Source organism: Cyrtonyx montezumae, unplaced genomic scaffold (genome assembly GCF_038088225.1).
Source record: "Cyrtonyx montezumae isolate F1298 unplaced genomic scaffold, pur_monq_1.0 scaffold_4, whole genome shotgun sequence".
NCBI lineage: Eukaryota > Metazoa > Chordata > Aves > Galliformes > Odontophoridae > Cyrtonyx > Cyrtonyx montezumae.
Genome location: NW_027072045.1, coordinates 33,403,309 through 33,430,329, shown reverse-complemented (window position 1 = coordinate 33,430,329; position 27,021 = coordinate 33,403,309). Strand labels below are relative to the sequence as shown.

The 27,021-nt window shown below is 42.2% G+C and overlaps 1 protein-coding gene across 4 annotated transcripts in view; it reads left to right on the top strand.

Moving 5' to 3' along the window:
- RNLS (renalase, FAD dependent amine oxidase) overlaps positions 1–26,728 on the top strand; it is a 68,890-nt gene extending 42,162 nt beyond the window's left edge. The window contains exons 5-8 of one of the 4 annotated variants that reach the window (XR_010622819.1): positions 8,131–8,304; positions 20,166–20,341; positions 24,550–25,183; positions 26,367–26,728. Coding sequence is in view for 2 of the 4 variants with exons in the window: in XM_065746933.1 (XP_065603005.1) it covers positions 8,131–8,304; positions 20,166–20,341; positions 24,550–24,702 (503 nt within the window). In the remaining 2 variants the exon portion in view is untranslated. Of the gene's footprint in view, positions 1–8,130; positions 8,305–9,230; positions 9,438–20,165; positions 20,342–24,549; positions 25,222–26,366 lie in introns of those variants that run through there. The other 3 variants (XR_010622820.1, XM_065746933.1, XM_065746934.1) reach the window with 3 other exon arrangements.
- Positions 26,729–27,021: the final 293 nt, after the last annotated feature.

Below are 27,021 nucleotides of genomic sequence, written 5' to 3'. Positions count from 1 at the left end.
CACCTCCCTGGTCCTGCTGGCAACACTATTTCTGATAGAAGCCAGGATTCCTTTGGCCTTCTTGGCTACCTGGGCACACTACTGGCTCATATTCAGCTGTGTGTCAACTAATACCACCAGATCCTTTTCCTCTGCATAACTTGCTAGCCACTCTGCCCCAGGCCTATAGTGTTGGGGGTTGTTGTTATCAAAGTGCAGGACTCAGCGCTTGGTCTTGTTGAACTTTATCCCATTGGCCTCAGCCCTGCTATCTGGTCTGTCTTTGTAGGGCCTTTCTACCCCCAGGCAGGGAAATGACACTTTCTGCCATCTGCAAACTTACTGAGAGTGCACTCAATCCCTTCTTCCAGATCATCAGGAGAGATATTAATCAAGGCAGGGCCTGATACTGAACCCTGCAGAACATCAGTTATGACCAGATGCCAGCTGGGTTTAACTCTATTCACCGCCACTCTGTGCCCAGCCCTCCAACCAGTTCTTTACCCAGCAAAGAGTGTACCTTTCCAAGCCACATGATGCCAGCTTCTTAAGGAAGATACTGTGGGAAAAAGTGTCAAAAGCTTTGCCGGAGTCCAGGTACACTATGTCAGTAGCATTTCCCTCATCTACCTGGCAGGTCACTTGATTATAGGGGATGAGGTTGGTTAAGCAGGACCTGTTTTTCATGAACCCATGCTGACTGGGTCTGATCCCCTAGTTGCCCTGCCCCTGCCATGTGAACACGTTCAAGATAATCTGTTCCATAACCTTCCCTGGCACCAAGGTTGGGCTGACAGGCCTGTCATTCCCCAGATCATCACATTAGCAAGTCTCTAGTCTCATCTGGGACCTCTCCTGAAGACAAGGACCGCTGATAGATAGTGGAAAGCAGCTCCCTCAGCGCCCTTGGATGAATCCCATTTTACTGTTAATTTATTTGTAAAAACATTTTTTGTCATCCATAATCACAACATCCAAGTTGAGCTAATGCTGGGCTTTAGCCTTTCTAATTTTCTCCCTGCATAGCCCAGCAACTTCCTTGTGCTCTCCCTGAGTTGCCTGTCCCTTCTTCTACTGGAGATAAACTCTCTTTTTCTCCCAGAGTCACAGCAAAAGGTCCTTGTTCAGCCACACCAGTCTTTTCCATTTCTGGATCATCTTGGGACACAGAAGATTCCCAGCTAAAAGATGTGCATCTCAAACCATGACAAGAATGGCTTCCATTCCCTGAGTGGGTGGTGATGTGATCTTAAGGAGACCTTGTCAACTCCTTCAGTTTTACATGCTTATAGATTTCATATCCTGTTCTTTGTAACATGGGGATCAGGTCGAAGGCTGTACACATGGCCTTCTACCCTGCTGTCAGCCTCTGAAAATGGGGCAGTTCTGTTTCACTCCTTATAACAACAGTTGACTCAAATGCAATGTGCAGTGCTGTAGGAAATAAGTGTGAATGTTTATTGTGCAAACTGATGGAGGTTTTAGTTTAATAATGACTGGATTGGTAGTCATCTTCGTTAGCGCAGTCAGGGGGCTTATATTCAGGCACAGTTCTTCACAAAATCATTAGAAACCTCATAAAAACCTGCATCTTTTTTCATCATTTTTACTTTTTGCTTAATTGTCATTCTGAATGTGCATTTCTGTTTCTTTCATGTGCCATAAACTTTAGATAAAGTGGCTTTCTGTTAAGTCAGTCAGAACTACAAAGATTAGAAATAATTATTTAAGTTATCCTGAGACGGGATATGGCTTGCATGCAAGACTAAACACTGCACTGTATTTAAACAGCATTATTCAAGCGGTGCCTAACCAGAAAAGGCAAACTAGTTATAAGAGTTCAGTGAGTATTTCAATGCAAATGCAGGCACAGTTATGTTTAACCGTTTGTCTGTGTGTTTTAAAATCTCAAGAAGTTTGATAAGGAAGCTGAGCTTAAAAGCCCACTTATTCTCATAACCTCTGCTCCCTCCTACACAAATGCAGCAGCAGGAACAGCCTGCATCTTGAAATGGTCACGGCAGTGGCAGAGAGCCAGCGTCACGGCATGGTGTCAGCTCTAATAGCCATGCAGCAGGGGACTCCCTGGGACATCTGTCCTTTTTCACCATGTGACTAGACACCTCGGAGCATCAGCTTCGTGCTCAGGAAATCCATATACAAGCTCAACAACCCTTCTTAGGAAAAGCATCCATCCTGGAAGGCTTCAGGTAATATGACATTCTGAATAATTTACATCCCAAACAGAGCAATGTCTCCACATACTTAGCTCTGCTGCCTATGCTGCTATTAAAATGTATTAATGTAGTACCCAGGCTAAAAATACGTTTGTTACCGTTTAACCACAGAGTTCCCTTTTAAACTTTTTTTGACTAGAGATGATCACTAGCCACTTAAAGGTATTTGTGTCACTGATGGCATCTGGTTGACGTATTTGTGTCAGCATATAAGTCAGATACTGCAAATAAAGTCTGGAGCGATGCAATCTGAGGAAATAACAAGACCTTATGAGGGTAGGATCAATTGCAGGGTTATTGAAGTTAGAAGAGCATATGACTACGGAAATAATACGTGGAAAAATGGAAAGTGAAAGAAGCTTTTCTATTCAAGGAGCAAGTTGAGCATTAGGATATCCCAGGGTGTTGTAAAAGGTTTGTTTTTCAGTTAATTCACCGGCTGCAAAACATGCAGCACCTACCAAAATCACAAAAGATGGCCAGGTTCCTTCTGGGTGTAGAGGTATCTTGCTATCCATCCTTGATGCTGACCTTTCAGGAGAGAAGGGAACATTTTCTTTGCAAATACTTTGAAGTGGGAATGGATGCTGAGGCACATTTGCTGGCAAAGCTTCATCCAGAATTTTTGCTTGCTGAAACTCAAGCAGAGGGGGAGAAAGGGTAACCACGGAAATGCATTCTCCCTCCTGTAATCCCTGAGGATGGATACTGGCAGATGTTTCAAGGCTTGAAAACCAAAGTTTGTCTGCAGTTCCCTGTGCACTTATCCACTAAGAGCCCAGTACAGGTATCCCAGCTGAGCTCTGGAACCACGCTGGGACTTATGTGAGATAAGAACACAGTAGCTTTTTAGAGGCACCAAATTAGGAATAGCAAACCTTTCCAAAACTTTTTTTTTTCTTTTTCCCTAACTGCATCTCACATTTCACCATCTTCTTTTCCCTGTGGTTTTCCCTTGCAGCTGTGACCTACAGCAGCAGGTACACGAAACTTGGTGCCAACTGACCTGAATCCTTTCCCCTCCCATTCCTTTTTTCTATCTCTGCTTGCTCAAAAGTGCAGTTGTGAGTCCAGTCCTCACCAGAGTCCCCGATGGTGAACGGTTCAGGTGTTTCTTTATTCTTCAGATAGAAGTGCACTTTTCAACCCCTCCTCTGCTTGCTGGCCAGGCTGGGTGCTGAACTCCCGTGTGGTGCAGTGCCTGCACTCCCTGCCTGCCAGCTGAAGCCTCAGCTCTCCTCTTGTTGGCCAGAGGAGATCTCTAGGTCCCCTCTTTCCCACAGTGCGGGTGAGGCAGTGAGGTGACAATAAAATTCTGGAACAGCAGATAAAAGATCGTGGCTGTATTTATGGGGTGTTAGAGATAAGTAACCCACTCTGCTGTCAATGTATGGAGAAACAGCAAATAAAGTATACATACCCCTTGCTTTGATGTGATGGAATCTCCAGGGGACACTTACTTTCAGTGGCATTCCCAGTGCAGCTTTAGCTGAGTTTTTCAATGGAAACTGTACAATTTTTGTGCCTTTATGCATTGCTTTAAAAATATCACTATGGCTTACTTCTGTATGCTGGATAATTCTGTGATCTGAAAGCTGTTTATTTTTCCCAAAATGTTATTAAAATCATCTTAACCATTCTTGTTGGAGTGGGAAAAGTTAATATTTTATGGTTTCATGCACAACATTTAAACAACAGTATGGTTTTCATTTAAATCAATAGAAGCATGGAAATGCAAAATGAAGGCCCTGTTCATGTCCTTAGATCAACTTGTCCTTTCTGAAACATAAATAAATGAAACATCAGCCTTACAGCCTGTTGCATTGGTCTTGCATGCAGTTCAGGTTTTTGTTTGTTACTTTTGTTATTAGATTTTGAACATGATATCACTTTGTCCTTTACTCAAACAATATAAACATCCTCTGCCTTTTAAAATTGTGGCAGTTTCATGAACTACAGACATAACTTTTTAAAAATCTGGGCACCTCTTCATCTTTTTCCAGGCTCCATATGTAGATGTGGGATTAAGAATTGTCAGTAGAACTGTAAATTTACCTTGGTGACTACACTGCTGTTCAGCATCTATTCCCAGCAACCCCAAACACCTTCTGCAACTTTACAGCCTGTGAAGACAGGTCTGTAAAGCAATGTCAAGTCTTAAATGACGTGCTTAGAGCCAGCTGGCTGGCAATACTGAGGTTGTGAAGGTTGTACCTGCTGAGGTGCTCTGTACATTATAACGTGCCCAAGCAAATGTTACTTGGAAGGCATGATCCTACACAGACCAGAGGTGGGTTATGGAGCAAGCTGTGCAGTCCAAACACCAGTGCAATTCTTGTCTATCTCAGATACTCCCGGAGCCACTCTATGTGCTAAGCTCTTCTGGGGGAATTTGCTTGTTGGGTTGAAAGGGGTTTTGTTCATTTTCTTCCCTTCAGGAGAAATAATTGCCAGAGTAACCTGGATAAAAAGTGATGGTTTAGATGGGATATTACAGCTTTATACATACTTGCTCATTTACAGGATTTTAATTTTCTTTTGAAGCACACCAAGAGTATGTAATACATTGTGACTACTTATAAAGAAAGGGACCTGGTGGTGACAGACTCCTCAAAATCCCACTGTTCAGAGTCCTTACCTGACACCTAAGAGCAGACAGGAAGGCTGTGTTCTCCTGACTTGCAGTGTGGGCTGGGGATAGGGAAGTGTGAGAACAGGGGGATTTCTGGACACATCTGTCTCTGCTGTCATGTGGTTTATGTTTAGGAATTGGCACAAAGTGTTAGTGAATTTGATGGCATCACTGTTAGGAGTTAGCAATGAAGAGCCCCCCAGACAGCTCCCAGATGGTGCCACTGAGGGCCTGTGCTGTTAAATTTGCAGCTTGTGAGGGGAGCAGGGAACACGTACGTTAAGGTGGGATGCTCAAAATCCCATCATGTTGGCATTCTTATCTCCAGCAAGCCCCATGTGTGTGCTTAATCCCCTTCTTGTCGTAGATGGGAGTCGCCTAGTTCCTCAACCAGAATTTGCTTAGGGTAAAATGAGAAGAAACAGCTTTGAAGGGCAGCTCTTGTGGTACTGTTACTGTGTCTTGGTCACAAACCAACAGCCGTACCATACTACATCATAATTTAGGTGAAGGCCACTTTGCCAAGGGAAGCTGACCACAGGCACCTGGGGGTCCTTGACGCAGTGCTTACAGCACTTTCTGAGATCCATGCAGATGAACAGATCCTCCTCAGAAAAAGTCCAGGAGCGGGTGTCCCCACACCTTCTCAGATGGGGAATTGGACAGGAGAAAGAAAGGCAGAGTGCATTCTTCAGAGTGCATTTTGCTCAGCCAGTCCCATCTTGTCCTCTGGCTTCCTCTTGCCACATAACTACCATCTCCAGTACCAGATCTCTTATTTCCCCTCTTTTCCCCTCTCCAGCTGTAAAGGACCAACATAAGTCTGGTCACCTCTTCCCTCCCCTTAAGGGCAGGATGTGACACCAGCTTCCACAGATTGACCGTTGCTTTTATCTGCCCCTCATGTTTCTCTGTCCCCAGAAGTATTTATACTAAAAAGTCTCCGGGGTTTTTAGGGAGTGCATTTCAATGTTGTTGGTTTATTACTGAAGGGATTTGGGATAGCATCTGACTTCCAGTCCTCTGGTGTGCTGGTGATTAGCTAAAGCTGATGTAGGTGCAGAAGTTGTATGGAGGGGGAAACCATCCAGGGGCCTGAGTTAGGACAGCCCTCTGAGGTCCCATCTAGAAGCTGACAGCAGTTTCGGATGGGCTCATGAATGGCACCATTACCTACTCGTCTTCTGCATGTAAAGGTTTTTTGTGTGCTAATGGTCTATTCTGGGCTTCTCCGTACATGGAACAGTTTATGGAAAGCAAAGACTCTTGCTTGCTTGACTCCTCATGCTGTAATGCATAACACAGATTAGACATCCCCCATCTTGGATCTGTAAAGCCTCTCACACAGTATTTCTACTAGGATAAGCTTCTTTTGAGCAGATGATGTAGGCTGGGCAGGTCCAGGGGATATGCAGACTTCAGTCTGGGAAGCCATCCCACTGTGAGGTGGATGTTCCCCTGAGTGTGCCACCAGGTCCAGTGCTGGAGAACCCTCTCTGGCACTTTTCATTCACTAGTATACATACAGTTGCTGCATACTGGAATGGCAGCCAGGGCCCTGTCACACCTCTTACAGTATTAAATAGAGTTCAGACTTGGGCAGCCTTAATCTTCTTGAGAGGTGAGCACACCAGCAGCAGTGGGAATGGACCTTCATGCCAATCAGTAGGCTCTGAGTTCAGAGGCAGTCTTTGCAAGGACTTCTCAGTGTTGTTAAATATGCTCTTAGCTGTGTGTCCTGCAGCAAAACACTCTGCCAGCGTTGCTGAACTGGGACTCAGGAGTCCCTCGATACTGCACCAGACCTGGAGGTTTGATTTATAGCTTGGGTATTGGAGTCTGACACTGGCACAGCAGAAAAAGTCTGTTCCCAAAGAGAGAACGTGCTGGTGCATCATGTGATGAAGCCTTCCTGGTTTGCATGTTTTGAGGAGCAGCTTAAGCCATGACAACAGGGCCAGTCATGCCAGTATTATAATTCGATGCATGCTAATTGTTGTCATATGGTTGTGGCTGTGGTGCAAGGCATGCAGGCACACCAGGCTTCATGCATGAAGCTTATCCCAACCTAAACTACTGGGCAGCATCTTGTGAAGACTGGAAAACTGAGGCAAAAAGCAGATGTTACGGTAATTGGACAGAATTAGTCACAGGGAGAAATGGATTCACTGTTGCTCTGAAGTGTTATATCTTTCCTTAAATATCTAAGGAGCGGGAGGCAAAGGGACAAGGCTGCAATCTTCTCTGCAGTGTGTGGCGATAGGATGAGGGGAAATGGCCACAAACTGAAGCACAGGAAGTTCTGCACAAATGTGAGTGGGAACTTCTTCACAGTGCAGTGACGGAGCACTGGCACAGCTGCACACAGAGGTGGTGGAGTCTCCTTCTCTGGAGGCATTCAAGACCCACCTGGGCACCGAGCTGTGCAACCTGAGCTGGGGAGCTGCTTTGGCAAGGGGGCTGGACTCGATGATCTCTAGAGGTCTCTTCCAACCCGTATAATTCTGCAATTCTGTGAAAGTGCTTTCATCTAAAGCTAATGAACTTCACTACAAGCTCTGTGGAATCTTCTATTTTCCAAGAGTTTCTCAGTTTGCCCCCACTGATGATGTGTTAAAAAAATATTTAGGATAAGTTCTTTTGTTTTTGATTACAAGTGTGCTAGTAGTCTGGATATTTCAGTACAACCCAAGAATATAGTGTTGAAGTGCTATGCTATGATGTATTTTTCATCTATTTGAATCACAACTGGACCCTGGAGGGTCTATGTTGCTATTTCTCATGGAGATTCAAGTGTTCCTGTGTTCTTTTTTCTTTAATAAATATATGTATATATGTATATGAAGTCATTTGTTGGGTTCTTTTTACAGAGTTGTATTTACTTCATGTGTTAGGGGCAAACTGTCACACTTTATTCCTACCAAGAAATACTTACTTTCAGAGAAAGCGTTTGGGAAGAAGTCAGCTGGCATTGAAGTTTCTTATCAGATGCAGCTTCATCTAGAAGATGAACAACCTGCTGAGGGAGGGTTGTATGTGAAGGACATACTCTACATAATGTACCATTAAAACTTCATGAAGAGGTGTCCCAGAAACAGTATTACAAAGCTCTAGGGTTACTATTAGATTCTTAGTTTTAGCAGTCTGGTTGTTTTCAGGAAGGAATCATCAGCTTTACCACAGAATTCGCACATTTAATGTTCTAAGAGAAAGAGAGAAAATGATAGTCTGAATTGTCTTTTTTTTTTCTTTTTTGTTTGTTTGTTTGTTTTTTCCCTACAGTAATTAAAGAAAGGCAAAAGCAGAAACTGGAATCAGCAAGCTACTCCTCCCGTTATGCTCTGGGACTTTTTTATGAAGTCGGTGCACGGATTGATGTCCCCTGGGCTGCAAAATACATCACTGATAATCCCTGCATACGCTTCATCTCCATTGATAATAAGAAACGCAATATAGGTCAGTGCTCCCATTATTTCCCTTAAACATAGTGACAATGGAGGGTGTAGATCATGAAAAATGCTGTTTAATTGAGTGTTGCTATTCTGAACAGAGCAAGTGTTTAACTCTAAGCCACAGTGGATAGCATTTAATGTCACATTTAGCCTGTAATAAAATACACAATGAAAGCAGGAAGGTCCTCAGAAAATCACCACCCAGCACATGGTTTACATTACTGCATTTATGAAACCAGTCTCAGGGGATTTGAAACATCAAAATGTTGCTATTCCAAGAAAGTGTTGGAGTTCCTTTGTTTAAACATTGATTCATAGCCATGCCAATTTATCTCTCGTCATCCGTTACTTTACAACTCCTTTCCAGTAACTACGCTTGGAAGTAGTAACAAGTTGTATAATCTGTCCTGCTTAGTCTAATTCAGTTAGCTAGTTTGCTTTCATAATCATGGAAAAACCCTTGAAATGGCTGCATGTTGTGCAGCTGCTCAGTAAGGCTTGGAGAACATCCCACAGGGCAGACACTTCTCATCTGTTTCTGGAAGATGGCAATGAAATAGCTATATGTTTTATTTATTAAACTTATTTCATATACCAAGAAGTCTGGGAAGTATATTGGCATAGAGTATCTCAAGAATACTGCTAGCAGTTGAGCTTAATCAAGCAAGTTAGCAGCTGCCCCAATTCTATTGCTTGCTCATATTGCAATGATGGCCAAGTTTAGCCGCATCAGTGAAGTGGTAATGAAAATCTGCATGCCTTTAGGGCAATATAAGAAGCATGGTGACACACTGCTACAGAATAAGGAAAGATTTTCATAATATAAAAATTCAAGAGATAGCTATTACGTAGCATGACATTGACTGTGCTAAAACATGTTCAGATTTAGATGTAAGAGACTCCTGTATCTTATCTCTCTTGTTCAAGCAGGATTCATTGTTTCTTGCTGGTGGTCCATAAATACCAGTGAAATTATTCACACCAGGCACAGCAATCTTTGCCCTTGCATCAAAGCAGCCTCACCAGTTTATGCTGAGAGCAAAGTTAATGCAGAAATGAACAAACTCACAACTGTGCAAGCCCAATTTTATTATTTGTGCAAATAATTAAGGCTATTTGTATGAATATTCTTAAAACGAAAAAATGGCTGAGCTGGTCAAAACGATGATATGGGTTCTACCTGCCAATAGTGAATACATAAGAAATAGTATAAGAAAAGCCTGATACAGTGTCATTTTTATCCTCTGGCATTATCTCCTTGTTGTTGACAAAGTGCAGCTGTGCAGTTTTCCTGCACGCAAGATAACATCTCTTCTGCTCCACTTAAGGATAAGTTAACAGCACCTAGTGGTGTTCTCCCAGCCTCTTGATTCTGGTTGTGCAGAAGACACAGCCCATGTGAGGAACTTACCCATCCTCCCCTTGCCTGATCACTCATATGGGTTCAAAGCACCAACGCTGAGAGTGTTGTGTAACAATAACCAAATAATGAAATAGATAGTTGCTGTGCCTTGGTAGCTCCAAAGGAAATTCTTCCAAATAGAAAGCAAAGTATTTGTAGGGGCATTTTGTTAACTGCTACCTAGAAACTACTAGAACATCTACATTGACACATACCTCTTTCACTGAGATTTCCTTCCTATCACGAGAGAGATCTGTTTATATGAGTAATTTTTTCCAGGAAGAACAAATTGGAATAAACTGGGGGCAAGCAACTGAAGATGATTTCTGTCCCATAAGGCCCTCCTTGTGATTTATAAACAGTCAGCCATATGCCATAGCTGTACTGTCCTTCTTGGTGAACTTGCATTTTGTGGTTTCAGCTTTGGTCCAGGAAACTTAGTACTAGGGTGAGAGAACAGTGTGCATTATCTGAAGCAGTATTTCTGACTGTGAGCGTTCCAGCTGAGTACAGCATGTGAAGGCATGCCTGCATCCTGCTCACGAGTGTAACCCGGGATAGAGTAACATAACAGACAAAAGAAGAAACAAGAATGGTCACCAAGTGGTTCACTTTTCTTTCAACACAGAAATAGCTCTGCTAATGATGGAAATTCATGTTATTAGACAATTCGGGCAAGGGGCACTGAAGACAGAACTTACTCATGCATTTATTCTGCAGCCAGAATACCTGCATACAAATTTCCTTTATGTTTATTTTATTGCATACACCAGTATTTTGTATCACTTTTTATTCTCCATACTTCTGACCAACCTCCAGAACATTTCAATAAGGAAAATAGGAACAGGTTTGTTCACCCACTGTTTGGTTTTTTTTTTTTCCATGTGCCATTGTTGATCCTTTAGTGCTATGTTCTACTCATTCATCTTTACTCCATTCTTCAACCTTGATTGATCTTAATTCATGTGAGGGAAGTGAATCAAGATCTGTGGTCCCTCTGTCCTGTCTGTTAAAGAACCAGGCCAAACAGGCTCATAAACTGCTATCTCTCTCAACCCCTCTTTTTTTTTTTTTTATAACTCAGGTCAGTGGGCCTGTAGGCATGCTGTCCCGCTGTCACAGACACGGATAGATCTAGAGGTAACTCTATAACAGCTGTTAGTGGAGAATGCGGGCAGGGGGACCTACAGACCCATGCCCTGGGAAAAGGGAAAAAGGAAAAAAAGAGGGAGATGGGTCTAAAAACAGAACAACAGTGATGTGAGGAGGAAAGTTAACTTACTAAACATGATATTGAAATGCAAAATAACACAATATAATACAATATCATTTGAGTTAAGGTTAATAAATTAAAATAAAATGAGGGGGAGAGAGAGTGTCCAAAACCAAAGGCCTTACTCTAATGCTGAAGGTGAGGCGGCTAGGGAATATGCACTGTGAGCAGCAAAAAGAGGCAGCCTTGGGACTTGTGAGCAGTTTTATCCTTCCCTCTGAGTGGAAAATGGGAATGTACAGTCCTCTGGGGTATGTAGGTTGGTTTTTTTTTGTTTTTTTTTTTCCTGAGAACCAGGTACCTGGAAAATCAGCAGTCCACAGAACTGGAAAATTAACTCCTTAACTCCCAATGCTTTGCATGATGTTATGATGTGGAATACTAGTAACAAAAATCAGAAAACCGTGACACTTCCCAAAGAGCCAGCATGTTAATGCCTGAATGCTTCTGCTTCCACCTCTCCTCCTCTAGGCCATATGCACTCTCCCATATATACTACGTGTAGTGGCATGTATTTCTTAAGTGCCAGCCTGCATCCCTCCTTCATTACTTCAGTCTTAAAAGGGAAATTTGCTTTTCTGACCATCAGATGCAGCTGCAGTGCTTATCAGGTGTATGCTCTCAGCACTGTTGTAATTACACAACAGAATCAGTTTGTTACCATGGCTTAGAAATGGCAGGACGGAGAGGCAGGTCTGTCTGTCATTCTCCAGAAATATCAGCCTTTGCTCCTAGGGCGGCATGTTTCCATAAGAACAACTCTCCCATTTGCAGTGTTGCAATGAGGTACATCTCCATCTGTAGAGGTAATATGCTCAAAAGTTACATAAAGAAGAACCTACAAAACGTGTATGTTGAATTCCCTGCACACTGTGTATGAATATTAAATATTTGGCTGATTGGCTGCCTTAAACACTCCATCAATATTTATATCTGGTCGGGGGGGAAGTGGGAATTCTTCAGTATAAATTATTTCAAGCCTCATTTCTGTAATACTGCAGTCTTTGCAGTTCTTTGTATTCTAGAGGACTAAAGATAGATAACACGCAAAAATCAAAGCAGTACTCTCTAGTTTTGTGTGAGGATTGTAAGGTTATACAATCTAGAGGGAAGATTTATTTTTCAGTTTTTCAAGATCAATGTAATTTTTGAGCTTTTTTTTTTTTTTTTTTTTTACATTTTAAAATAAACATTCTCTTATCTTCTCAGTAGCAAAATATGATTTTTTTTTTTAGGAAAATGAAAGAATCAAAGAGTTATTTAGGATTTTGCCCTCATTACATGGCCAATTGCTTTGTAATCCCCTGCTTGTCTAATAAAAAAAATTGAAAAATCAGAAACTGTCTGTAAGGCTAATGAAATTCTGCATATAGAAAGATCAATGCTATTCTTTAAGTGGACTTTTCCAAATTCTGCCTTGTGAATTACTGTAGATTTTGTTCCATGGAAAGTAAGGGGCCATACATGCCATGAGAACTTCTAAGGATAACTCAGGAATCTCTCCCTTTTGCAAAATAGTAGTATGGCATTTTGAAAGTGAATCCTCTCTTGCTTATTTTCTAGGAGTGCTGAAAACATTCACTATCCTTTTTATTACTATTATTATTTTTAATTTATTTATTCTTCCTAGCTTTATGAGGCGCCCTGCACTGGCCAGCAGTATTTCCATGCACTTTTCACTCAGCCCAGCTTTTAGGGTTTGTTTGACGTGGCAGTTATAAAACCCTTGCCCTTCCTCTCATGTTATCCAGAATCAGAATGGATTTTGGATAGCAAAACACAACTCCCAGCTCAGATGTAAAATTCCTTAGGGGCTGGAAGCAAATAAGTTTGTTTGGTTGTTTTTTTTTAATTGGTGTCTGTTCTGACTCCAGATTTTGCATCACTGGATAGTAACTTGAGAGAAATTCTTGACATGATTCCTATAGGAATCTATCAACCCATCACACTCCTAGAATACTACGGGTACCTTACTGACCATTTGCCAAGTGAATACTGCATGTCTCAGGCACTGATAGTGTTCTCTTTGCTAAAGAAACATTCAGCTTCAGGCCTCTGTGGATCCCAGAGATCAAGCTAATTGCACCATTTAAGTCTCTACAATTTCTTTTTAGTTCAGAGACTCTGAACCCTGACTTTGGCATAGATTCATCAACTATGCAGTACAAAAGCAGCTTTTGTATTTTGCAAGAGAGAAGTTTTCAGTGGGCAGATAATTCACGCTGGGCTTTCTCTGAGGAGAGGTGTGCTTTACTTGTATTGGGATGTTTATGGTTTTTTGGCTCTGCAAACACTTCAACTGCCTATTCCCTTCCTTCCATAAGATGAGTGGTAAGGAAGATGTGGCCGCCATGGGAGCTGAGTTTATACCTGGGCTTACCAGGGCAGAACAAGGTTTCTGTGGGAGGATTTGGCAACACGGGCTGTTCCTACTGCCACTATCCTGCTGTAAAGAATGAGTGCAAGGGATGGTCATAAGTCTTTATTATTGTAATAGCACAGCCATGCTTATAGCCCTAGCAGCTTTGCTTCACAGAGGATACTGCACTGTTTCATCTTATATTCTGCGTTAAATGTGTTATTCAAATCTAGATGCCACCTTCCTGATCCCAGATATTCCTGAGCCACAAGCCAAAGTACTGGCTCTGTTTTTTCTGCTCTTTTTCAGGGCATCTTTTATTAGCCCCATCATTTTTTCTGGACAATTATAGACCTAGCAGACTTAATACTGCATACATTCTCTCAATTCCTTTCACTTTGAACTTCTAAAATAGTTAGTCTTCTCTGTAACCCTTCAAGATGTGGAAGATGCTTACTCTTAAATTCCTAACTTAGATTTTTCACCTCCTTTCTTTGCATTTCATCCCTTTCCTTGAATTTGGTGTCAGACATACTAAGAAGGGCTAGCAGGCTGATAGTACAGCTGCGGTTTGATCATAGAGTTCGTTTAAGTTAGAAAAGACCTCTAAGGTCATCAGTCCCAACTGTTAATCCAGCATTTTGCCAAGCCTACCACTAAACAGTGTCCCTAATCTCCACATCAATGTGACTTGTAAATACCTGAAGGGTTGGTGACTCAACTACTTCTCTGGGCAGCATGTTACAATGCTTCACAACCCTTTTAGAGAAGAAATGTTTCCTGATATCCAACTTAAACCTCCTCTGGCACAACTTGAGGCCATTTCCTCTTGTCCTATCACTTGATACTTGGGAGAAGAGACCCTAATGTCATTAACTTGTCTGTGGGGGAGTGGTGGAGCTTCATACTTAGAAAAAAAAACAATAAAATTGTTCATGTCATTCCTACTGCTCCATTCAACCCTGCAAGCTGCTCAGAATGACACTGGAAGATAGCAATTGCGGCCAAGACATGGTGGAGGCAAAGATGTCTCTGGGAAGAAGGTTTTGTTAAATCTAGATCTCATATCAAAGCCTGGTTCTGTCCCTCTACTCATCCTCATGAGATGGCAACTCCCACATCTGAAAGGTCCCCAGGGAGACATATAGCCACTGCTGCAACAGCATCGCTGTCACAGGCAGGATGTGGGGCTGGATGGGGCAATGTGCCAAGTATTACACAGTTCCTTTCTGTTTATGTGGCTGCAAACTGAGTCTTGAAAGTATGCATGTTTTTCACTTTTCATGTGCTAGCATTGATTCTGTCTGATGCAAAAGAAGTTCACACTAAAATGAAGAAAATGTAACAAAGAAAACCTGCATTTTTAGGCCTGTATCTTCCATATGCCAGCAAGGAGAGGTTGAACTTAGGGCACAAGTCAAGATGTCAGCTCTCCGGATGGGGACAGGCATGATGTCACTGCAGCTTTGGCATAGCATGGGCTGGAAGGATGAAAGTACCAGGCAGAAGTATGCTGCTCCCAAATTTTCATGGGATCCCTCAGTGACAGCAGATGAGGGGGGACTGTGCCAACACCAAGAGTGGCTGCTGGCTAATGATGTATGTATAAAGGCTGCAGCCAACTCTGCCGCCTCATCTTAGCTCTGATCTACCCCTTTCCACCACATCAACTGATTGGATTAATTGCTCTGCAGCTGGGATGAGAGGAGGGGGAACTGGGAGCAGATGAAAGCTTTTTGCTGCCTCCATTTGCCTTCACATCATTACCCACACTTTGCTGAACATTCTCTGGCTTGCTGCGTCTCCTGTGATGCTTTGTCATCTACCATCACAGCCGTAGAGTGCTCACATCTTGCCACAAATAAAGGAAATCTAAATCTCATGAGAAGTCTTGCCAAACTCTGTTTTTTAAACTAACCATTACAGCCTGATCTAAACGTGCTGGGAAAAAAATACCAGGTTTGCTCCTGCAACAGCTGAACAGTCATACCAGGTGCAAAAGGTCTAAGGTATTGAGGCTGAGATACCCCCATTGCTTTCAGGGAAAAATCTATTTTAAACTCCTCTGTTAGCCAATATTTCATAGGAAAAAAAAAAGACAAGGCTAAATTTGATCCCTGCAGTCTGCGTATTTCCATACTGGAAGGCTGTGACTCAGTGGTCTCTGGAAACCCTCCAAGCTTTGAGTATCTCTAAGGAGGAATTAAAAACTCAAACTGCCTATTCTCCTGAAACTTGCTTTGTACATGCTATGGAAGAGATGGAGAGATCTGGAAGAAGTAGGCCCCATCCAAGAATCATTGTCCACAAGTCGCAGCAAGAAATGAGTATTTATGTTAATAAAATGCTTGGTTGTCTGTTAATGAGCCTTTTTACCAAATTTATGTGGAAGAATTTGCCAAATGACCTGTACAACATAAAACAAGAAATCCCCAAGTACCTAACAGGCTTCCCTACTTGTTTATCTATCCCTGGCAATATGTACAGACAACAGACTTGGAATACTTGTTTTCCACCTCAGAATGGGAAGAACAGACTGAGCAGCATTCCCATGGGCTTTGCAGACATTTGGAAAACCTGTTGTGAACAGAGATAATGGCCTGTGCTAGTTTGTGAAACCAGCTTAGAGATGGGAAATCTCAGGAAGATGAGACTGAAGGTTAGCCTCATACAGCCAGCTCATCAGAGCTCAGGGAAGAAGATGGCCTGTTTGGTTGTCTCTACTTCTGGGTCTTGTTTCACTCAACAGTCTTAATCACCAGATCTGCCTTACCTCCATCCCAGATCCATGCTGCATAGAGATTGTAGACTTTTTTTTTCCCCCCCCCGCATTTTCCTGGTTCTCAAGAGTAAAAATTGACTGAGTAACTTAAGAAAGAGACTGAGTGAAAGAATCCTTCAAATTGAAGTAAAAGCCATCGTTTCATGTTTGCTGTGAGCGCTGGGACTTGGTCCTGATGCATCTCAGTGGTGTAATTTGTAGAGATCAGAAAATGAGCAGAAAGTTTATTAGAGAATGAAGTTTAGGTTGCTTCTGAAAGTTGGAATGTGTTGACTTCTCTCAAAGGAGGAGCATTGTGCATTCTGTGACAATGCAGATGTGAAGATTTCTATCATGCCATATATGGCTGGAAGGCATTCAACTCCCTCTTTCTGCATGGCTTATCTGGTCAGAAAATGCTCATTTACTGCAACTGAAATATTTTTCTAGGAATTTGCTTGTTCACAAAACAGAAACAAACAAACAAACAAAAAAACACCCCCCAAAAAGAACAAAAATAACAGGATTTGGTCTGAAAAGACTTTCTGCTTCTAAAGGATGGAATTTCTAGTTAATGAAGCAAGAGGGAAATCATTGAATTTAAGTACCAACCTGGAAAATTCAGGCTCTCAGCTGAAATATTGCAGAATCCAGGTCACATCCTTTCTCTAGCAAATACCTCCAGTTCATTTAAGGTACAACAGCCCCAACAGGAAGAATCTCATACAAGAATCTGCTGGGACTTTATAGTGCTTGGGCACGGAGAAGTCACTGACCCTTAAAATTCTAGGAAAATTCTCTTATTAACTGCCCTGTTCCTGTGCACTTGTGTTGTATTTATTGGTGGAAAGATAAAGGATCTTAGTTTTGCTGCAGAGCAGAGCCATGCAAATGTGTAATCACTTGGAGACACCTGGCAACACCAGGGCTGTGGGGCCAGCACCACTGCACTCCAGGCTACTTGAGACCATGTCCAGGGGAAACAGAGCTGTCCCCAGGAACGGGGATACCCCACCACTAGAGGCTCACTCACACAGGGACAGTATTTCCCAAGTGGCAGCTTGTGCTCATTTCCTTGTCTGGCCCCATCTCAGCAGGTTTTTAAATGTCACGGTTTGCTTTTAAAGGAGAAGTTCTTTAGTTTGATTTTTGCTCACCTGCACGCATTTGAGCAAGGTTGCAACGCAATAGAAGGCACAACAGTGACAGCAGAGCAGCAATATCCCAGGCTGCAGAGAGCATCTGCTCAAACACAACAGCCATCAGCACAAAAATAAAGGAAAGAAGCCACTTATCTTAAAAAGGCCTCTGGTAGACAGCTCCAGAGAGGTACTCTTGCCTCCACTCCCAACCCTTGAATGAGGTCTGGGAAGGGCTGGGTCCTGGCTCCACCCCTTCTGTCACTCAGGTGCATACACCTGAGCTCCCCTCTGTTGGCCCTGTCTTCCCAGCAGGTACTCAACCACTTGTTCAAGCCTTGACTTAGCATTTCCACTACACACAGGTTACTGAAGCTTAACACTTTCCAAAACCTGTATGTAGGTTGATGGGAAGTCGCTAGAGCAGCAAAACATGAGTTCACTTGTATAGGTCAAGATAAAGATTTATCAAGGCAATCTGCCCTGGCTTCTGTTTCCCTGCTCCTCTGAAAGAGTAAAGTCACAGAATCACAGAATTGTAGGGGTTGGAAGGGACCTCTAGAAGTCATCCAGTCCAGCCCCCCTGCCAGAGCAGCTCCCTAGACCAGGTTGCACAGCTCGGTGTCCAGGCGGCTCTTGACCACCTCCAGAGAAGGAGACCCCACCACCTCTCTGTGCAGCTCCAGTGCTCCGTCACTGCTCTGTGAAGAAGTTCCCACGCACATTTGTGCGGAACTTCCTGTGCTTCAGTTTGTGGCCATTTCCCCTCATCCTAGCAGAAAAGTCCAGCCTCATCCCTTTGCCTTTCGCTCCTTAGATTTTTAAAGATGTGGATCAGATCCAGTCAGTCTTCTTTTTTTAAGGCTGAACAGCCCCAGGTCTCTCAGCCTCTCCTCATAAGGGAGCTGTTCCATGCCCTTTATCATCTTTGTGGCCCTCCACTGGACTCTTTCCAGCAGATCCCTGTCTTTTTTATGCTGGGAAGCCCAGAACTGGACACAGTACTCCAAGTGAGGCCTCACCAGGGCAGAGTAGAGGGGGAAGATCACCTCCCTCCAGCTGCTGACCATGCTCTTTTTAATGCACCCCAGGATCCCATTGGCCTTCTTGGCCACCAGGGCACACTGCTGGCTCATGGCCAACCTGTCATCCACCATGACACCCAGGTCCCTCTCCTCAGAGCTCCTCTCCAGCAGCTCATCCCCCAACCTGTACCGGTGCATGTGGTTATTTCTCCCTAGGTGCAAGACTCTACACTTGCTCTTGTTAAACCTCATCTGGTTTCTTTCTGCCCAGCTCTCCAGCCTGTCCAGGTCTCATTGAGTGGCAGCACAGCCTTCCGGTGTGTCTGCCATTCCTCCCAGCTTTGTATCATCAGCAAACTTGCCGAAAGTGGACTCTATCCCCTCATCAAGGTCATTGATGAAGATGTTGAACAGGACCAGACCCAGCACTGATCCCTGAGGAACACCACTAAGTGCAGGCCTCCGACTCGACTCTGCACCACCGATCACAACCTTCTGAGCTCTGCCCGTCAGCCACTTCTCAACCCACCTCACCATCCACTCATCTGTTCCACACTTCTTCAACTTTGTTGTATGGATGTTGTGGGAGACAGTTCAAATGCCTTGCTGAAATCAAGGTAGACTGCATCCACTGCTCTCCCTCCATCCACCCAGCCAGCAGTGACATCACAGAAGGCCACCAGGTTGGCGGAGCAAAACCCCCCCCTGGTGAACCCATGCTGACTACTACTGATAATTCTCTTTTCTTCCAACTGCCTGGAGACGGCATCCAGAACAAACTGTTCCATCACCTTTCCAGGGACAGAGGTGAGGCTGACTGGCCTTTAGTTACACAGATCTTCCTTCTTGCTCTTTTGAAGACCGGAGTGACACTGGCTTTCCTCCATTCTACAGGCACCTCTCCCATTCTCCAGGACCTCTCAAAGGTGATGGAGAGCAGTTCAGCAATCACCTCTGCCAACTCCCTCAGCACACATGGATGCTTTCCATTGTGGCCTATGGATTTACGTACATTGATGTTGCTTAGATGCTCTCAGACCATCTCCTCCCTCTCCAAAGGGGAGCCTTCCTTTCCCCAGACCCTCTCTCTTACCCCCATGGTCCACGAGTCCTAAGGGGGAGTTCCCACAGTGAAGACAGAAGCAAAGGTGTTCAGCACCTCTGCCTTCTCTGCATCTTCCATTCCAGAACATCCTCCTCATTTTGTAGTGGACACACATTTTCCCTAGTCTTTTTTTTACTGCTGACATACTTAAAAAAAAGCCTTTCTTATTATCCTTTATCTCCTTTGCCAGATCCAATTCCAGGTTGGCTTTGGCCTTCTTCATTGCATCCCTGCAGGTCCTGACAACCTTCCTATGTTCTTCCCAAGTGGTCAGACCCTTTTTCCACATTTCATGGACCTTTCTCTTCCCTTTGAATTTATGTGTGAGCTCCTTGCTCATCCACACAGGTCTCCTGCCACCCTTGCCCGATTTCTTATTCACAGGGATGCACTGAACCTGAGCTTGGAAGAAGTATTAGTTTTACTCTAGAGTCAGCTATGTAGATAGTGTTGCATGGCCAATATGCAACCCTTTATAGAGTAAGGAGATGTTTTTCACAGCAAAGCTGCAAACACTCTTCTTTCTCTTGTCCTTTGCCTTGGAGCTCCTCTAGGAGAAAAGTAGAGGTATTGCCATTGGAAAACCTTTACAATTTTTGCAAAAAGTCTTGATTTCTTTATTGTGTTTCTTGTAAATAACTTGTATTACTGTAGTTTATTGTGTTTCTCCAGCTGGAGGAACAGGGTGGTGCTGCACATAATTGTTTAATTCTAGACTAGAAAGAAGCATAATGGGCAGCATTAAGGCAATGCAAATATTAATGAGTAATCTTTCAGAAGCATCTCTCATCTTCATTTCAGAGTCTCCTGAAACGGGACCCTCGGTTGTAGTTCATACAACAGTGACATTTGGAAGGGAGCATCTGGATTCAGACCCTGCAGAGGTACAGCAGCTAATTCTCAGCCACTTGGAGAGCCTTGTTCCCTCCCTGCCCAAAGCAGCCAGTGTCAAGTGTCAGAAGTGGAGATACTCACAGGTAACCCATGGTTGATCAAGCAGCTGGGAGGGTATTGTCATGAAACAGACACAGAGAGTGTCCTGAGAAAAAGAACATCATGCAGCCCATTGGTGTTCATCTTTGGAGCCAGGAGAGGGGAGATGATGTCCATTTAATGTCCATAATGCATTCATCCACATAGCCTTGAGTAGTGTTCATGGATGGCTAGCTACAGACAGATCATTTTAAGTCATTATTTTCATGTAGTGGACCTGGTTGAGTATTAAGCTGTGCGGCGATCCTCATAAGTGGGAATGAGCAGTGCATGGGAAGGAAGTAAATCCCACATGCTTCATTGAGATTTTTGTTGGTATTTAAAAATATGACTAAATCTGTCTCTTCTGCTTCTGAAAGTATGTGTCATTTTTAGCAAATTCCCACCCTACCACAGAATAGTGGGAGTTCTTGTGTTTGGATATACTGATTGTTCCTATTTGATTTGGCCTGTTTCAATTTAACAGTATGTTATGCAAACAGCATTTTAATGTAAACTACCTAAGGGTAGCAAAATGTGTGTATTTTACAGACGTCTCTTAAAAATCCAAGGAAATTGTTGGCAATTTCCTCAAGGATTGGCGTATATCTACATGTTTACCCAAAGCCTCTTAAGTTAAATTACATTGGTGAAATTGAATGTGGAAGTCAATGCAAAATATTTACTTAAGGCAGTCCCCTAAAAATTTCTCCCTTTATGAGGTCTGGAAAAATAACTATATGGCTGCACAGTAAAGTCTGCTCATAACCCTCGACCAGCGTTCAGTGACCAGAACATGGTCTCATTAGGACAAAGTTTATTTTTCTGTGAATTAGTTATTGGTAGTCTGTAAATTACTTTCCAGTACATAGTGTTTGTTGTCATATAAAAGTGACCTTAACGTATGCATTTATAATTTAGATGCCTCGTATTGTGTGTTTTGTATGTTCCTGTTTATCAATTCAGGGGCTTTTTTTTTGTTAGTTATGGTATCTCTGTTCAGTTGTCACTGTTAATTCACCCTTCTCTGATTCTGTCTTCTTTTCTGCATTGCCTTTCTCCTTCAAATGTCATGCAAGCACAAGCACTGTAGGTGTTAGGGAGAAGAATGTGTTCAGATGCTTGGTAGATCAAATCTGAGAAGGGCTCCCAGAACAAAGAAAGAAGAATTTCTAAATAAAATTAAAGCACCCTCAGTGCTGCTGCTGCTGCAGCAGAGCTCTTCATACTTTTTTTTCTTTTAATACATCATAGAGTTTAATATGCCTTTTCTTTACACTACTCAGACTTCTATCATAGTGCCAAAGGTGATGTATAATCATATGCACCCTATATGGCCTTTTCTGATTTATTTTGCCATGAAAACTTGCATAAAAAAATTCAAAGAGAAGAAGTTTTAATTTCTTATTACTGAATAATAAAAATTCAGTTGTATTACACCAGATTCTTTTTTAATCCAGGCAAAATTAATTTTCTTCCTTCTGATTTGACAAGATTTAGTATAAACTAATACCCATTGCTTCCTCTTTTAGAAGTAGTTGGAACAGTGGCTGTAGAAATAAACTCTTATTTTCCACAATTGCTTTGGATTTGTTATCTTCCTAAATCACTAGTTTTACACCCTGATTACGCTGTTTAAAAATTACATTCAGATATCATACTTCTGGATGGCAATCTGTTATTTTCTCAAACAAGCCATTGTATAACTTACATCTCTTCCCACCATCTTCTGCCTCTCTTGCCTGCTACCTACTGCACTGCTACGAACTAAAATCACTAGTTTCACTGGCTGCTTGAATTTTATGTCTGTGTCAAAGGAAGAACTATCACCAATCTTTAATTCAGTGGGTGAATGTAAATATATCACTACAGATAAGTTAGCTTAAGTCAGATCAGTTACCTCAGTAAGAGATCTGTATTGCCAGGTGGGCACCCTGTAAAATAATCGCTACCTAAATTAAAAATCTGGGACAGAAGCCCCCCCCCCCTTCCCCCCTTTCTCTTAAAGCTATCTTTACTTTCAGTTATAGTAAGCTGTTGTCACAGAAGCAAGGGGAACTGATAAGACGGGTGCATCTTTCCCCTGACTCTTTTAGACAGGATTTATCCTGCTTGTTAATTAAATCCGTCTGTACCATCCTTTACATGGCCAAACACAATCCTGGGATTAAAATGCAGACATTACAATTATCCATGGCGGATGAGGGATTATGACTTCCAAACTTCTACTTACACTACTGATCAGCACAGATGCAATTCTGGATCTCCTGCTTTGATTACGATAAGACACTATTATCATTCAGTGCCAGCAGCTTCCAAACCCATCCCTTGTACATAGTCATTTCACTTGTGCAAGGGATTTTGGCAATACACAGAATCATAGAAATTGGACCTCAGAAAGGACCTCTTCAGGCCTCTAGTCCAGCCTTTTACTTAAAGCAAAACCGTTGACAACACTAGATCAGCTCCACCATGGATTTTCCCTGCTGAATCTTGAAGTCTGCCAAGGTTGGAGATCTGTCTGGCAGGCTGGGCTGTGTAGCTGAAGGTAATTTTGAACAACATTTTGGACAACACCTGTTCTGCACATGTATGACTGGGATTTTTTTCTGTTAGATTTCACTACGTACTCCTGAGCATTACATTTCACTTTTTGTCATCCGAGTCACTGGGAAAATCTCCTGGACTCATCAGGGTGCCTTGGGTTTGGATCTTGTTCACTGGAGCTGACACCAGCACAGTAGCGCTCAGTACCAGCTTACTGCACAGGAACCCAAAACATACATTTGGACCGAAAGCAAGGCAGAAAATCAAGGGAAGATGGAATGAAAATTATGTTTTCCATATCGTGCCTTATGATCTCTTTGGTTTGATCTCTGTTTATGCACCATTGTTGTGCTTCATTTTTCCTCTGTGTCACTCTTGATATTTTTTCTTCTTTTTCAGTATTTCATCCTTGTGTTTTGTCATTCCTTTTACCAGAATATTTCTTCCAACTTTTCTTCTCTCATAACTACATCGTCAATCTGTGCTGCGTTGTCTCATTCTTTTCTTCTCCCTTTTACCTGGTCCTGTTTTGCCATTGTGCTTACTAGTGCTGATCCTGCTACATTATGTCCTACATATGTTCTGATATACACCAGTGCTACTCTGGAATGTTCTGCCTTGGTACAATGTGGACAGTCAGTGTTTTCTTCTCCTGCCCTGCCATCCCACTCTCTGTCTCTCAGAGGAGCCAACAGAGTGGACATATACAAGGAAAAGAGGCCCAGAGCCCATTCGTATGAGTCTTTTAGTTCCTCTGGGGCTGTGTTGCTCACCTGCTGTCCATTAAGTCACTGTGTGACATCACACTGATCCTAATTTAAGAGAATACACAGGATAACATAAAAAGCCAGTGGCTTTTCAAATCCTGTGGTTAGATCTTGTTAAGACCACAGGTGTGTGCTTGGCCAGATTTCCAGCATAGTGGTAGTAGTGCACAGTCCTCATTCATGCTCTCTTTGTGAGTCAGAGGGCAGAGGACTTAGTTTATTTGGATTAAATGTCTTTGCTCTATTAGTATTTAAACTCTTTGTCACATCCGTGTTCTCAGATGATGAAGGAAGCAAGTAAAGCCAGCAACTATGGAGCACAATGGTTGAATCCTTCAAAGTTTCTGTATTGATTTTTTGCGTGTTTGGGCCATGAGATCATTGGGTCAAGATATTGGCCATGAGTGTAATAGCTTGGCACATCAGAGATAGAAAGAGGTACAATTACTGCTTCACTGAAAAAAACTCTTTTACTGCTTGATATTTTCTCATGTCCCATGTCAGAGTGTTTATCTCCCGAACTCCTAATTTTTTTACACATTTTATGATGGGAAGATTTTGGAACCAAAGAAATCATTTTCAATCAAACTCTTTGGGGTTGAACTGCCCATCATGAACTATCCAGGATCAGGCTTTATTTCTGCTGAAACAGATGGAGAATAAGACAGGATAGGGCAATGAAATTTCTGTTTTCCATATGCAGGAGAGCTTTATTCTGGTTATTTAACTCCATAAGATAAATATTTTACTATTTGATTGTTAGTATTAGAACCTAAAATTTGTGGTGGAAAATGTTTTATATGAAGACACTTTTCTTGGTAATACTGATCTTTCTGTCATTGAATTCAGGTAAATAAAATACTTTCTTTTCCATCTCCCTGTATGCTTTTCTTTTTCAGGTTACAAAAGCAGTGCCCAATTGTCCAGGACAAATGATTCTTCATACTCAACCTCTACTGATTTGTGGGGGTGATGGATTTACTTGTTCCAACTTTGATGGCTGCATAGAATCTGCCATGAGTCTTGCAGAGGCTGTGAAGTTTCATTTATAACTGTTACTGTTCACTGCTAAACATAGTCTAGAATTATGATTAATTTTTTTATGATGAAGTGAATTATAGTTTAGTATTAAAACCACTGGCTTCTATCTTGCAAAAAATAATGAAGTAATAAAGGAAGACCTTGTGGTGTATTGCAATAATTACTGAAATTGAATTTAACTGAATTTTCCAGGATCTGTGCCGAGTGGTTACTTTGCTTGAAATCTCTAATCAGAGCCACTGAGTTCCAGCAGCTGTGCTTTCCAGGTTGGATGGCTTACTGTAGGTCTAACCATGTCTCCTAGTGTGGACAGAATATAAAAGACACCACCTTTCTACCACCCTGCTTCTCAGCCTGCAGCTTTCTGGAGCCCTGTTTGCAGACTGGTGGAAATGCTCATTTCAAAAGATTGATGCTGCCGCAGAAAATGATGTGCCATCAAAATAGATATTGTGCCTTGTGGCTCTGTGCTGGACCAGGCTTCAACACTAGGTACAGCTTTTTCCTCCTCCCAGGTTATGGAGCAGTCAGGGTAATAGCATCCAGTGTGGAAGGTCTGCTTTCTGCTTTATCTGCTTTCTCTGGCAAATGCAAAGAGGAAGGAGGGGACATAATTGAACTATATTCCATGATAGCATGTTAATAAGAAAACTATGCTGACATTTCTAGCTTGCAGTTTAAATCACCACCACTATAAAAACTGATAAAAAGTAAACATTTTGTTTGAAAGCAGGATGAGTTCTAGACAGCTCTGTACTTTTCTTTGGCAGAACAGGTGTAAAACTGCAGCAGCAGGTCTAGGGAAATATATAAATACACATGTGAGTGAATGAACAAGGAATGTGATTTGAATTAAAAAAAAAATAATTAAAAGCAAGTGTACTTATGTCAAAAATGCTACCTGTCACACTTCCAAGTGTTTCTAAGCTACTAAACAATGTTTCTGGGAAGTCAGTTTTAAAATTGCTTAGTAATTAACCAAGAAACCTTTTATTCTATGTTAGAATTTAGCTTGCCCATTCTCCTAAACCACATGTCAAAGGTTTAGAACTTCTATGTACTGCAGCAATAAAAACAAACAAACAAAAAACCTATTTTCCACAGGCAGGATTTTATCCATACATCCATTAAAGAATTACAATTCTGCCTCTTCCTTAAATCCCCTAATTTCTCAAAAAATTGACATCCTGCGTTCACAGGCAACTGAACACAGTAGTTTAATGCTGCTTTTGACCATTTCTAATGGAGCATTTTAAGTGAAACTAAGAATTTTAAAACTTAAGTTAATTTTTAAAACATCTTCAAAAGATATTTTATGGCATCAGCTGGATTCATTTTTTCTTTCTTTCCTGAAGTAATTGATTGTAAAACTAAATGTTATTGTCTGCTCCAGGCAGCTCTGTACCCATAGGTTTCCTTTACTGAATAGTAAGCAGGTATGTGTACAGGTCTTCCACAGGGACACCTGAATTCCCGTTTCCCAAGGAGAGTGGTAGCAGTTCCACATGGCCCTGGAATAAGTTAACCTGCTGAGGAATTTAGTGCTGGTTTGGTCTAGCTCAAAAGCAACCAAAGTCCAAACTGAAGCAAAATTTGATATTTCAACGTTGTAAAACCTAGATAAAACCAAACAAAACAAAAGCATCTAGCCTCATTTTTCATATTTGCTTTTCAGCTTCCATACAAGTGTCCTCTGGGAAATCAGTCCCCAAAGGAGAAGTGTTTATTCTGTGATGCTGAACCATACACAGCGGCATCCTACTGGGTGGTCAGTTCACTTAGAAGTTGCCACCATGACAGTGGGGAGCACCATTGCTGGACCAATTTGATGGTTTATGCAGCTCTATCCAACCAACCGTTCTCTGTCCAAACTCTGCCTTAGTGCACAGAGAAGGATGTGGGAATGAAGTCAGTTGTTTCCCTGCAGGGGTGAAGGAGCAGCTTGCAGTTTTACCAGACTGCTTGGATATGCTGTTCCTTTTCCTTCTCTTTGCTCTTTATGTCCCTTTCTTCAAAGCTGGATTTTACATTAAAGCACACTAAAATTTGCATTTCCTTTCCCTTCTTCAATTTTGAATGGTACCAAACCACCGAAAAGCCAAATGCATAACTGTCCTGAAAAGCATGTGGCATGCAGAAAACAGAAAATGAGACATCTTTGACATAACACTATGTTGTCTCTCTAGCTGCCTCAGAGACAGACATGGTCCGGAGAGTAATGATGCCTGACATCAGAAGCAGACTTAAGTACTAAAAATGGCAAAAGAGCAGAGCTACCTTTGATCTCAACCATTCAGCAATCCTACAGCTTTGGTCTTTGTTAGACCTCA